The sequence below is a fragment of the Schistocerca piceifrons genome, chromosome 10 (genome assembly GCF_021461385.2).
Source record: "Schistocerca piceifrons isolate TAMUIC-IGC-003096 chromosome 10, iqSchPice1.1, whole genome shotgun sequence".
NCBI lineage: Eukaryota > Metazoa > Arthropoda > Insecta > Orthoptera > Acrididae > Schistocerca > Schistocerca piceifrons.
In genome coordinates, this window is record NC_060147.1 from 51842752 (window position 1) to 51855306 (window position 12555).

Genomic DNA, 12555 nt, shown 5'->3' on the forward strand with positions numbered 1-12555 from the left:
AACTAAAAAACAAAAACAATGAAATGGAATATAGAGACCTGGCGGTGCACCGGGACTCAGGAGGAAATGAACTTGGGGGTCGCATCAAAACTTTCTTCCTGAGATACACTGACGATGCTGTGACGTTATGTGACGTGACCGAATGACCACTGTGGATACCATCATTTGAAATGCATCGCAGAATGTTTTGAGGGGGCAGGACGTGACACGATGTGACAGACAGTGTGGATTAGCGTCTCAAACATTTAAGATCAACTGGTTTTGCTCTTCGTATAAAAGCCAATTCGCACTGGCAGTCACGTCGTGTCAGGATGTATTTACACAGTCTGTCATGTCACTTGACGTCAATTTGCTTAGCCCTGTATGGGATGAATGAAGTGAGGTTACTAGTCACCTTCTGTGACACAAAAAGTTGGAGTATAGGATCGGAATTGAGAAACTAACAACGATAAAATTCATTAACAGCCAAAGCAAACTTTATGACATACGTTCTTGATCCGTTTTTTTTGTGGTAAAGAGCTCAGAATTGACATAACATTTCAAAGCATTGCAGTCATTTGATAGAGATAATATATACATAGAAACACAGCAAACAATATCTATAAAGGAATAATCTGGCCTATTAAATTTTTTGTTTTACATAGTTAATGACATGATAGACAGCTGCATTCTTCTCCCTCATTAGAGCTCTTTAACTTGAAATGTTATTTAGTGAGAATTACATTATCAAATCATGTTCTTATTTATATACAGTCTGGTCGTTAGATCTGTTCTGTTATTTTAAAACCTTATTACTTTTCCGCTTTCATATATCTGGTCTCTCTCGTGGAAGAACACTCAATGGAAAAAACAGCCCAATTAGCCCCGAAAGTAAAGTATAATAATATAAATAGAGCTTGAGAAAGCACTGAACCACGAAATACGACATGCGTGAGAAGGCGAAAATGGGGTAACTTTTGATGTCAACAGATGACCGCACCGTCAAAACTTACTGCCCGAGAAACTTTGACGTGACGTGACGTAATGGTCCGTTGTCGGCCTATGTGAATGCCACCATTTAGAATGCATTGTGCAATATTTTGACGTGACGTAATGTGACGTCCAGTGTGAATTGACCGTAATTTCCAATTCTAGAAACAGAAGCATTAACCTCCTGACGTATTTTGCGTATTTCCATTCAATAATGTCTTACGTAATAATTTTCTGAGGTAACTCACCACATAGAAAGTACTGATTGCACATGAGGGAGCAGTAAGAATAATATGTGGTGTTCATAAACACAGACGTCATGTTGCCAGCTCTTCACGGAGCTAGACATTGTAAAGTGCGCCGTCACGATGCATATATTCGCTAATGAAATTCGTCATAAATAATCCATTACGATTTTCGGTGAATAGTGATATCCTCGCCTACAATTTCATAGGAAAAATGATCTTCATTAGCTTTCATTAAAGCTGTCGGTGGCTCAGAAACGAGTTCTATATGCAGTAGCGAAAATCTTTTATCATTTGCCCAATAACCCAAAATGTCTAACAGTCAGCAAATCAAATTTTAGATTTAACCTAAAATCATTTCTCCCGAACAACTCCTTCTGTTACAGGGAGAAAATGCTGTTTAAAACTGGTAGCCAGGAAAAAGAACTAAAAACTATGTAATTCTAGTGTTTACAGTGTAGTGACTTCGGTAAGACTAAAAAAATGTTAACGCTAATCATGTACCTGTCTACATGTATTCCGTAACCTGACCCGTTCCACATGATTTCGATCAAGGAACATGGGACATGTAACTGACTAACTAATTGGCGTATGGTTTTCTAAACTAACTTTTTGGTTATTTCAGTCGAATTATTTACTTGACTTGTACTAATGACATGCTGGTCTGCATTTAGGATGTTGGTACATTTAAGAAAATTGTATGTAGCGTAAAATCTTTGACGGTACGTGACGTCCATTTGTTGTAAATGGGGGTCAATGCTAGTTACTGGTTATCTTTGGTGTGAAGTTAATAGTGTTGGGGTAGGAAAAGTGTTTGTTTTCTATTTTCGGGAACAAATATCGTAGCGTGTCGGAGAATTTTTTTCGTCTTCAGATACGGCTCAAAATAAGTAGCAGTACATTGCATTTAAGGTGTGTTATTGGAGTGTGTCTTCATTTGACGCATATTTCTGAAGCATGTGATTAAAGCAACGGATAGCTGCCTACTAAAATGTGTTTTGTTTGCTTTTAAGATTTTATGTCCATTGCATTGCTTATCATCGTGTTCGTAAATGTTCAGTGATATGGGCTTTATGTTGATAGTAAGCGACTGATTAACATAACGTCAGGTACATTTCTTTCTCAATATGTTACAGGCGAAGTGCAAGCTGTAAAAATGACGGTGACGAAGCAATACAGGCCCCGCTGTTTCTTCGATATAGAAGTTGGGGGGTTGCCCATGGGCAGAATTGTTTTCGAGTTATTCTCTGATACATGCCCAATAACATGCGAGAACTTCAGAGCCCTTTGCACCGGAGAAAAAGGTGAAGGAAAAACTACCGGCAAACCTTTACATTACAAGGGAATTATCTTTCACAGAGTAGTGAAAGATTTCATGATTCAGGGAGGTGATTTTACAGTAGGAAATGGTACCGGTGGCGAATCTATTTATGGAGGAACATTTGCAGGTAACATGTCACTATTAGAAAAATCACTACATGTAGTGTTACTTCCTGATGATCTAGATATTTGAAGCCCCACAATGAGTATTGTTATGGTTTTTCAGATGAAAATTTCGAGCTGAAACATGATAAGCCGTTCTTGCTGTCCATGGCAAACAGGGGTAAAGATACAAATGGGTCTCAGTTTTTCATGTGAGTATAATTGATGAAAGAAATTGAAATTACTGGAATTGTCAGTGGATGACATTTGTTAATGCATTATTTACTTCATAATACTTCACTGTATAAGAAATTGAAAATAGTTTTACATTGGAATTGGAGCTGATAATGTGAAATATGACTTGCATTTACTCTAGACTGTAAGATGTGTAAGTAAGAAAATGAGAGATTGTTGTTAAAAAAGAAAAAGAAAGTGAGGGTTGTCTGAAGAGGGTGTTATTTTATGCTTTACATTTCTGAACTACAGATATTTGATGGGCAGGAAATAACTAAAGAGCAGTATGTGTACCATCATCTGGAGTAAGATTGGGCCCCTTCTTTTTTACGTTCTTGTAGAATCAGTTTCTATTCATGCTGGTTTTTATCATTATTTAGTATTATTGTACATTTTTATACAAACATCCGTAGCACATTATGTATTTTACTTTTTGCATAGGGTAGTAGAATAAAATTAATTGAAGGGGGTCAGAGTCTTTCCCATGATTTTGGGTTGCAGTGATTCCTCAGATTTTTTTTACTATAAACACGTGTAGAATGGTCCTGGGATAAACGTTGATGTGCAGTATGAGTATGGCAATTGTTACACTAATTTAATTGGTTTTAGTCACTGAATGGGTTTGCATGTTTGCGTTCCTGCGGGTGTTAAGATCGATGTTTTGGTCACAGTGTTGGATACACTCAAAATTGGGGTTTTCAGCATGGTGATAATGCCATTGGTAAAAGTAGACGAGTGGTATTCCAGTCTCCAGTAATTCAACAAAGTAACACAACCGCATTAAAATGTATGAATTTGAACACAAGGGAATCTGATGATAGGATTAACCATTTCTTCTGGGCCAAGAAAGTGTTTCCCAATTGAATTTATAAGCGGATATGTATGATGTGCTTGATTTTTTGAACTACAATATTTAAAAAAAAAAAAAATTATTTTAATGTGTGTGAGTTCAGGTCAACAAATTCCATTGTAATGTATGACAATTTTTGTTTTCAAGAAGATATACATTGACCCACAAATGGAAAGAAAAGGATGAAATTGACCCTTGGATCAATGTTGCACCAATGGGGTCAGACTCATCCCAGTTGACAGTACTGTACTTTATATTCAATGGGAAATGGTTTGGGAGTGTCTAGTGTATTGAATGTAAAACTATCATGTGAATGGATAGAAATTTGAAGTTTTCAGCTAGAGATTTTTAGATTAAAGTGTGGTATTGGACCATTTGCCCTCACCTGAAATTTTTGGTGTGGCTACAGACTGATCTGCAGGACGACCTGAGGTATAAGTTAGTCTGCAAAGTGATGATTTCGTTGTGACTTGGCAAAACAAACAAATTTGATAGCTAAGTAAAAGTTGCAGTGACAGGTTAACTGATAGTGCAGCTTAATGTTTGTGTCAATGCCATACTAAAAATCGCAAGGAGAGGGAGTTTCCAGTACGTGTGTGTGTCAGCACAGCATTTGTCATGTGGTTTAAAGTACTGTATTTGCATAGTGTCCCAGTATAATGTTACAACAGAAAGGTTAATATTTACGTAATTCCACAATCTTGCCATTGCCATGTAGCTGTCTTTAATTTGATGAGGAAATTTGACTCCACTGATATCAGAAATATGATACTGTATCATAATTATGCAGTGTGGGTGTGGGGAATGTTAAGTGCTCTCCCTCTCTGACATTTATTAAATTAAGAGTGCAAGTTTGTGCAATTAATGTATACAAGACTTATGGTTACTTTTTCTTTTTGAGATGAGAGCTCATGCTTTTGATAAATACTTATCACTCTCTAGTTATTCAGTTGAAAGACTACAAATTAACTTTTTTGAAAACTATACAACCAGTGAAACAACTTTTTAAAAAATGTATTGTATAAATTTTAAGTTTGCATTGTTTTTATGTAGTATTGTGTTGTGAATCTTGTCCATAGACATATGCACTGCTGAAAACATATGTTTGTAATTATCTGTTGATTACTTGTGACTTGTAGAAAAGTGTCAATACAGTGATATAAAATTCTTCAGTTAATATTGATGGACACATTACTGAGTCTGGCCATTTTCATGTTATATTGTGAGACTCCTTTTTTAATGATTAAACTCATCACTTGCGCTGTTTCACAACTTGAATGGTTTTCAACATTTGTAAGTGACGCTCGAATTTTGTCATTGCCAGTTACTGCTGGAGTTGGTTCTGATTAGAGATATGTAGCTACAGTGCCAGATGTGAACTGCTGTTTTGTTTCTGTGTAGTTGAGATGTGGGCGCCACTGCGGGACCCGTTAGCCGTGGCCGACTTCTTGCTCTTTAATCATGTTTTGTTCTAGTACGACACAACCGGCGCCTCATCTCGACGGGTAAGTTGAATGTAGTTCTGTAATTATACAAATTTCTCATAATGAATGAAAAGTATTTTGTAAAGTTACAGTAATGTTTTAGTGTTATCTATTTGGAGTGGCTTGAACTTAGTGATACCAGGCATTGTCTTTGACTTGTAGCATGATGGTGATGTGGAATGTTCTCATACATACGCAGAAAGAGAGAGCAGAACAGCGGCAGTATTTATTTTGCTTCTTTATTATTTTCTGAAACAAATGTGAAGATAGTGTTAGTTGTTGTGACATAATTATCTGTAAATTTTTATGATGTGAGGAGGCAAAGTCAATGGGTGGTATCTACAGATTCAATGTTTCCTCATTATATACGTTCAACAACAAAAATAGACAAAATGGCACAAAAATAGGGCCATTCATTTTGAGGGACACTATTGAGAAAATTTAGAGAACCTGTATTTGAAGCTGACGGCAGATCAGTTCTACTGCTTCCATTGTACATTGTGCGTAAATACCACAAAGAAAAGATTGTGCCACAAGGAACAGATTTGCGGAACTGTATCGAACGCCTTTCGGAAGTCAAGGAAAATGGTATCTACCTGGGAGTCTTTATCTAATATTTTCTGGGTCTCATGAACAAATGAAGCGAGTTGAGTTTCACACGATCGCTGTTTCCGGGATCCATGTTGATTCCTACAGAGTAGATTCTGGGTTTCCAGAAATGATACACGAGCAAAAAACATGTTCTAAAATTCTACAACAGATTGATGTCAGATATATAGGCCTATAGTGTTGCACATCTGCTCGGCGACCCTTCTTGAAAACTGGGACTACCTGTGCTCTTTTCCAATCATTTGGAACCTTCCGTTGCTCTAGAGACTTGTGGTACACGGCTGTTAAAAGGAGGGCAAGGTCTTTCGTGTACTCTGTGTAGAATCGAATTGGTATCCCGTCAGGTCTAGTGGACTTTCCTCTGTTGAGTGATTTCAGTTGCTTTTCTATTTCTTGGACAGTTATTTTGATGTCAGCAATTTTTTCGTTCGTGCGAGGATTTAGAGAAGGAACTGCAGTGTGGTCTTCCTCTGTGAAACAGCTTTGGAAAAAGGTGTTTAGTATTTCAGCTTTACGTGTGTCATCCTCTGCTTCAATGCCATCATCATCATCATCATCATCATCATCCCAGAGTGTCTGGATATGCTGTTTTGATCCACTTACTGATTTAACGTAAGACCAGAACTTCCTAAGATTTTCTGTCAACTCGGTACATTGTTTAGCTTCTGTTTGTCTGAGAGGTTTTGGCTGCATTTAAACTTGCAGTGAAGCTCTCTTTGCTTTCGCAGTAGTTTCCTAACTTTGTTGTTGAACCACGGTGGGTTTTTCCCGTCCCTCACAGTTGGCAAGTACCTGTCTAAAACGCATTTTACGATTGCCTTGAACTTTTTCCATAAACACTCAATATTGTCAGTGTCAAAACAGAAATTTTTATTTTGATCTGTTAGGTAGTCAGAAATCTGGCTCCTATTACTCTTGCTAAACAGATAAACCTTCCTCCCTTTTTTTATATTCCTATTTACTTCCATATTCAGGGATGCTGCAACGGCTTTATGATCACTGATTCCCTTTTCTGCACTTACAGTCGAAAAGTTTGGGTCTGTTTGTTATCAGTAGGTCCAAGATGTTATATCCATGAGTCGGTTCTCTGTTAAATTGCTTGAGGTAATTTTCGGATAGTGCACTCGGTATAATATCACTCGATGCTCTGTAGCAAAGTTCATAGTTCACTTTGGTGTTTGTGAAAGGAGACTGAACAATGGAGGCCATATCCAGATCACTGAGACTTCTTGTGCTGTCAGGTGAGGCACTGTGCTCTTCCGGCACTATGCTTCACACAATACTCTGTGTGCTCTTGGAATGGTTGACAACTGCCTTGTTCTTGTGACCAATGTGACACAAGGAGCCTAGCTTTTGTGGGGGAGAACAACTTCTGGCTTGGTCTACAGTACTGGCAACATCTTTTGTGATGAATGAACACTGTTTTCCAAGACTAGAGGGCTCTACAGCAGGCTGTATACATGTTTGTGTCTGAAGTTGATAGCCTGTGATTGTGGTTGTATTCATTGTGTGTGATGTAGAACGTTGTTTTTGTATATTTGGTATTCACCTTTCATTTTGCACCTGTGCATTAGTGAAATTAACTCCGAAAGAGAATATTTGTAGTGTCACACAATGAAAGTTCGTGAAAAAAAAGTTTTAAGTGGGTTGAGTGAAGTTCGCAGTACTGCTGTTCTGTTTTTAGCAGTTATGTAACTGTCGGTGCTTTCTGTGAAGTAAAGGCTGTGGTGATACTGATCAGTAGTATAGCCCAAGGTATCAGTTAGTTGGGAAGGTCAGAGTTCGGTTAAGAGGTGGCGTAATAGCAATCTATTTTTTAAGTATTACATTTTGAAGCTGTCTTTACATCCCCATTGAAAACCCCGTTTTTCTCACTGTGGTCTCATATAATCAAGTTTGTAAGAAAGTCAAAGGCATTAATAAGTGTCCCCATTCAGAACCTCCATATTCTCGCAGGTGTTAGAGTACTTCGATACTTAACATAGGTACGAAAAAAATAAGTACTGTCTCAGTAGCAGTTTCGGTTATGTAGTGCTAACAGGTAGTTGTCTTGTTGATAGCTTAATTGTTCGAAACAGACTGTATTGTCCTTGTAAGTTATATGATTTTTCCTCAAAATTTAACGTCTTGAGGCTGATCAACAATTGTTAAAAATACTGTGTAAAATTGTGCACTAGAATGCGAGAGGTAGCTAATTCGCAAATTGTTGAAAATAAGTTACTGGTATATTTAGATAGTACTATTATACAGGGTGTCCACAATGAGACTCCAACATTTGAACTCATAAAATCTGAGAGAAAACACAATTTACTGTCGAACAAATACAGGCAAATCATACAGCAGCTCATCAAGTTTTCATACACAGGTGGACGGTTCAGTACACTTGAACATGGGCGCCACAGGTAGCGCGAAGAATATCAAGTCTATAATCGATTCCGTGCCATGTGTTGCGGAACAACTGTTCTTTGACACAGTTGATGACAATTCTTATGCAGTGTTTGAAGTCTTGCAGGTCATTTACTGGTGTAGCGTATACCCGGTCTTTCACATAACCCCACAAGAAAAAATCGAGGGGGGGGGGGGTATGTCAGGCGAACGTGGCGGCCAAGGAATTGGACCTCCATGGCGAATCCATCGTTGCGGGAACGTGTCATTTAAAATTTTTCGGGCATCAAGGCTCCAATGGGCTGGTGTACCATCCTGTTGAAACATCACATTTGGCTGCAGGTCTTTCATCTGTGGTACGGCAAATTGTTCCAACATGTCCAGGTAGATGGCTCCATCCACAGTCGGCTCCTGAAAGAAAAACGGCCCAACAATGCGATTTATCATCAAACTACACCACACATTAACTTTCGGACTGTCGCGCATGTGTTCCCTAGGTGCATGTGGATTTTCGGACCCCCAGATGCGCACATTGTGACGATTGACAGCCCCTGATACGTGAAAGATTGCCTTGTCAGTAAACATCACGCGTGATAAAGTGTCTCGTCCGCGGCAATGCGATATAACATGACATGTGCAAATTCTTCTCGCTTTGTTCGATCATCAGGCTTGATTTCTTGCACAACCTACACTTTATAAGCATACAAATGTAATTGCTGATGAAGCACTTTGTGCACTGTTGAACGTTTCATACGAAGTTCTCGTGCTGCCTGTCGCACTGACTTCTGTGGACTTTGTTCGAATGACCGCCGCACTTGTTCCACATGATGTTCGCTGATCCTAGGCTTACCACCACCGTGCCCTTTCGCAACACTCCCAGTAGCCAAAAACTGATCACACCATTTCTTTCTAGTCTTTGTTATAAACCCGACGAAAGTTTCTTTGCACTTGGGTCGCCGATTTTGTCTCTCCGTACCACCAGATCACTTGTGCACGTTCCTTCATATCCTCCATTTTGCTAAAACAGTTGATTGCAGCTCCACTACGGCCACTTGCCGTATCAAATTTGCGCGCCACAAACTTGTTGAGTTGCTCTGTCTGCCCCTTCAGGATTCACAGGTCCACCGTCTGAAATGAGAAAGATATAGGACATTAAAATGTTGGAGTCTCATTGTGGACACCCTGTGTATTTATTTTCTCATAAGAAATGAATAATTATTAGCCACATTTACTCTTCCATTTTAGAATAGTTCTGAATTGCAATAAAACTCAAAATATCTGTTCCTCGTCTGTGTGGGTTGGTTCCCTCTTGAATTCCAGTCCTGGGATGCTGCAAAAGTTGACATTTATGTAGATTAACGTTAAATGCCACACTGCTCTCAGTTGTAAAGCTGTCTCCAGCAAAGGAGCTTGTGTAGTTTTCACTGTTGCAGTTGATTTGTTTTCCGCTGTCAGATTATTGTGTTATGTTGTGTTGCAGAGTACACGTGGTCTTTGGCCACGTGCTATCTGGCCAGCACGTCGTCTCTCACATCGAGGGCCTGCCGGTCGACCGCATGTGCCGCCCCCTGCAGGACGCACGCGTCACAAACTGTGGAGAGCTCGTTTTGAAGATCAGAGGCAAAGGTGAGGCTCACAGAGGGAATATTTTCATTTCAGGTTAGTTTCCAGCTCATAAGTACTCGCCGGCCGCAGTGGTCTCGCGGTTCTAGGCGCTCAGTCCGGAACCGCGCGACTGCTACGGTCGCAGGTTCGAATCCTGCCTCGGGCATGGATGTGTGTGATGTCCTTAGGTTAGTTAGGTTTAAGTAGTTCTAAGTTCTAGGGGACTGATGACCACAGATGTTAAGTCCCATAGTGCTCAGAGCCATCATAAGTACTCGAAAGAATGAGAGTTTGATTTCCAATGTCAGCAATTTACTGCGTTTGTCATCTCGAGAGGAAATGCTATTACCTACATCTAAACCCCAGTGAAGTGCTCGGCAGAGGGTACTTCACACTGCACCTGTTATTAGGGTTTCTTCCCTTTCCATTCACATACGGAGCAGAGGCAGCATGACTGTGTAAATATCTCTGTACATAGTGTAATTAATCTGATCTCATCCTTGTGAATTGACCGTTACTGGTGTGTGCATAAACTTACAGTGTTTTGGGCATTTGAAGGATGCGTAGACAGCTGCAAGTTAAGATCAAGTTGACAGAGTTTGTGACAGCCTCCTATGTACTGCACAGAAGTCACTGCAGAGAATTGACCAGTTACTGTCATAAGCAGCGAGATACTCGGACTTCACCGTAAATATCTCGTGAAGAGGCATGTGCTTTGTGAGAATTATGACCATTACTGAACAGTGTGTGTATTTGATTTAGAGCATCATTATGAGTAATGGTACTGCATTTCGTTTATCTGGAATTATTTGTAAGCACAGTGTCCAGAGCATCAGAGCAACAGTGTTGTCATTGATTCAGATGTGGCAGCCCAAAAGTGAAGGCTAAAAGGAATGTTTAGTATGCCCATTTTATCTCCACGAAGAGAACTACAACCTCTGACACTAAAGTTGGGTGAATGAAGTCAGAACAGTCGATTGGGCAATACTGGTGACTCACAACGCTGCATCTGTGTAGCAGCCGGAGTTGACGACCTGTCCCCGCTGTAGTTCAGCTGAGCATCGTGTGTATTCTGTGCTAGACCTGTTGGACAAAGTGCCATGATTAGTGCATTGGGTGCATTGGTTCTGAACTGACAACAGGACAATGAATGAGCAAAGGATCAATTTAAAGTTTTGTTTTAAGTTTGGCAAGACACTGAAAGAAACACATGCTATGTTGCTGCATGTTTATGGGAATCGAGCACTGTCCATGAAGTGTGTGTACGAGGGGTTCTCCCATTTTCGATGAGGCCGGGAAAGTGTGTTTGACAATCCCCGTTTTGGACAACTGGCGACTGCTGTCAGTGACAAAAACGTTGAGAAAGTGAGGACATCAGTCGTGAATGACTGTCGATTAACTGTGTGCAAGATAGCCAATGAACTGCGAATCTGTGCGAAAAATCCTTACGCAGGAGTTCGGGGAGAGGAAGACGTGTTGTCTTGTGCCGTATCACTCAATTGACAATCAGAAGTAGGCACATTTAGAGGCTTCACAGAATTTTGTCAAAACGGTGGGTGCAACACCCTACTTCTTGAACCATGTTATCACTGAGGATGAAACCTGGTGTCTCCGGTATGACCGTGAAATGAAACGGCAAAACATGGAATGGCGTTCTTCATCACCTCGTCGGAAAAAGGTCATAGCCGAAAAATCGTGGATCAAAACAATGCTCATCACTTTTTCTGATAGTAAGGTATTATCCTCAATTTCTGCCTGAAGGAACGACGTTGAATGCTGCGCAGTAAGTTGAAATTTTGACCTGTTTCATGCAATGTCTACACAGGGTATGGCCCCAGTATTCACAACAAGGTTCCTGGTTTTTTGTTTACAACACCACTTGCCCACACAGCAATATCGTCAAACAGTTCCTGGCAGAAAAGGGGATGATGCAATTTGAATATCCACCATACTTGCCAGATCTCAATCCTCCAGACTACTACTTATTCCCTCGACTCACTTGCTTTGAAAGGGGAGAGATTTTATGATATTGCTGACATCTGACAAAATGTGATGCGACTTCTGAACACCATCCCAAAAGAAGACTTTGTGCAAAGTTTCCAGGATATGCATCACAGAGCTCAGCAGTGCATGGTTATGGGAGGTGACTAGTTTGAAGGACAGTAAGGTAACTGTAGTTCGTAGTTCATCTATGTTAATGTTACAGGACTATTCACCGAACTTTGTCAGAGGTTGTATTATACGATATGTTGGGACATTGACTATACCACAACTGGTAAGTGTTGGTGGGAGAGGAATAGAGGTACATTTTTCAGCAAGAACAGCCCCACTGCATCCACGTACGAAAGCCTGGAATAACCAAATTTTAATGCTCACCAGGCACTTTCACTGCAGACAACACGTTCCGTGTGCAGACCTCCAAGTCCAGATTGTCGGATCTTTGAAATTTCTTCTTTTGACTTTTCATCGCAATCAGTGTTAGCACTTACGACTCAAATTTTCTGTGCTTGACTTATCAAGACTCAAAGCTGCTAACGTTTACTAATACATCAGTGTATTCTTTCAGAAGATTTCCTAAAAGCGAGACTGCTACTCAGGTTGGTTGTATTTAGAGATTTGACAAATTCACGGTCGCAATAAATGCATTTCAAGTGCACGTTTTCATCTTTTGGCATGTACGGCATTATGCCATAATAAAGAACCAAACATGAGAGAAGACAGTACTGGTACTCCACGAAAATTTACTTCCGAA

The 12555-nt window shown here is 39.9% G+C and overlaps 1 protein-coding gene across 2 annotated transcripts in view; it reads left to right on the top strand.

Annotated features, from left to right (window-relative positions):
• The first annotated feature begins 1978 nt into the window (after positions 1–1978).
• Positions 1979–12555, top strand: part of LOC124718814 (peptidyl-prolyl cis-trans isomerase G) — a 51499-nt gene continuing 40922 nt past the window's right edge. The window contains exons 1-5 of one of the 2 annotated variants that reach the window (XM_047244433.1): positions 1979–2126; positions 2351–2662; positions 2761–2848; positions 5196–5225; positions 9679–9824. In XM_047244433.1, the coding sequence (XP_047100389.1) occupies positions 2371–2662; positions 2761–2848; positions 5196–5225; positions 9679–9824 (556 nt within the window). In that variant the 5' untranslated portion in view covers positions 1979–2126; positions 2351–2370. Of the gene's footprint in view, positions 2127–2350; positions 2663–2760; positions 2849–5121; positions 5226–9678; positions 9825–12555 lie in introns of those variants that run through there. The other variant, XM_047244434.1, reaches the window with a different exon arrangement.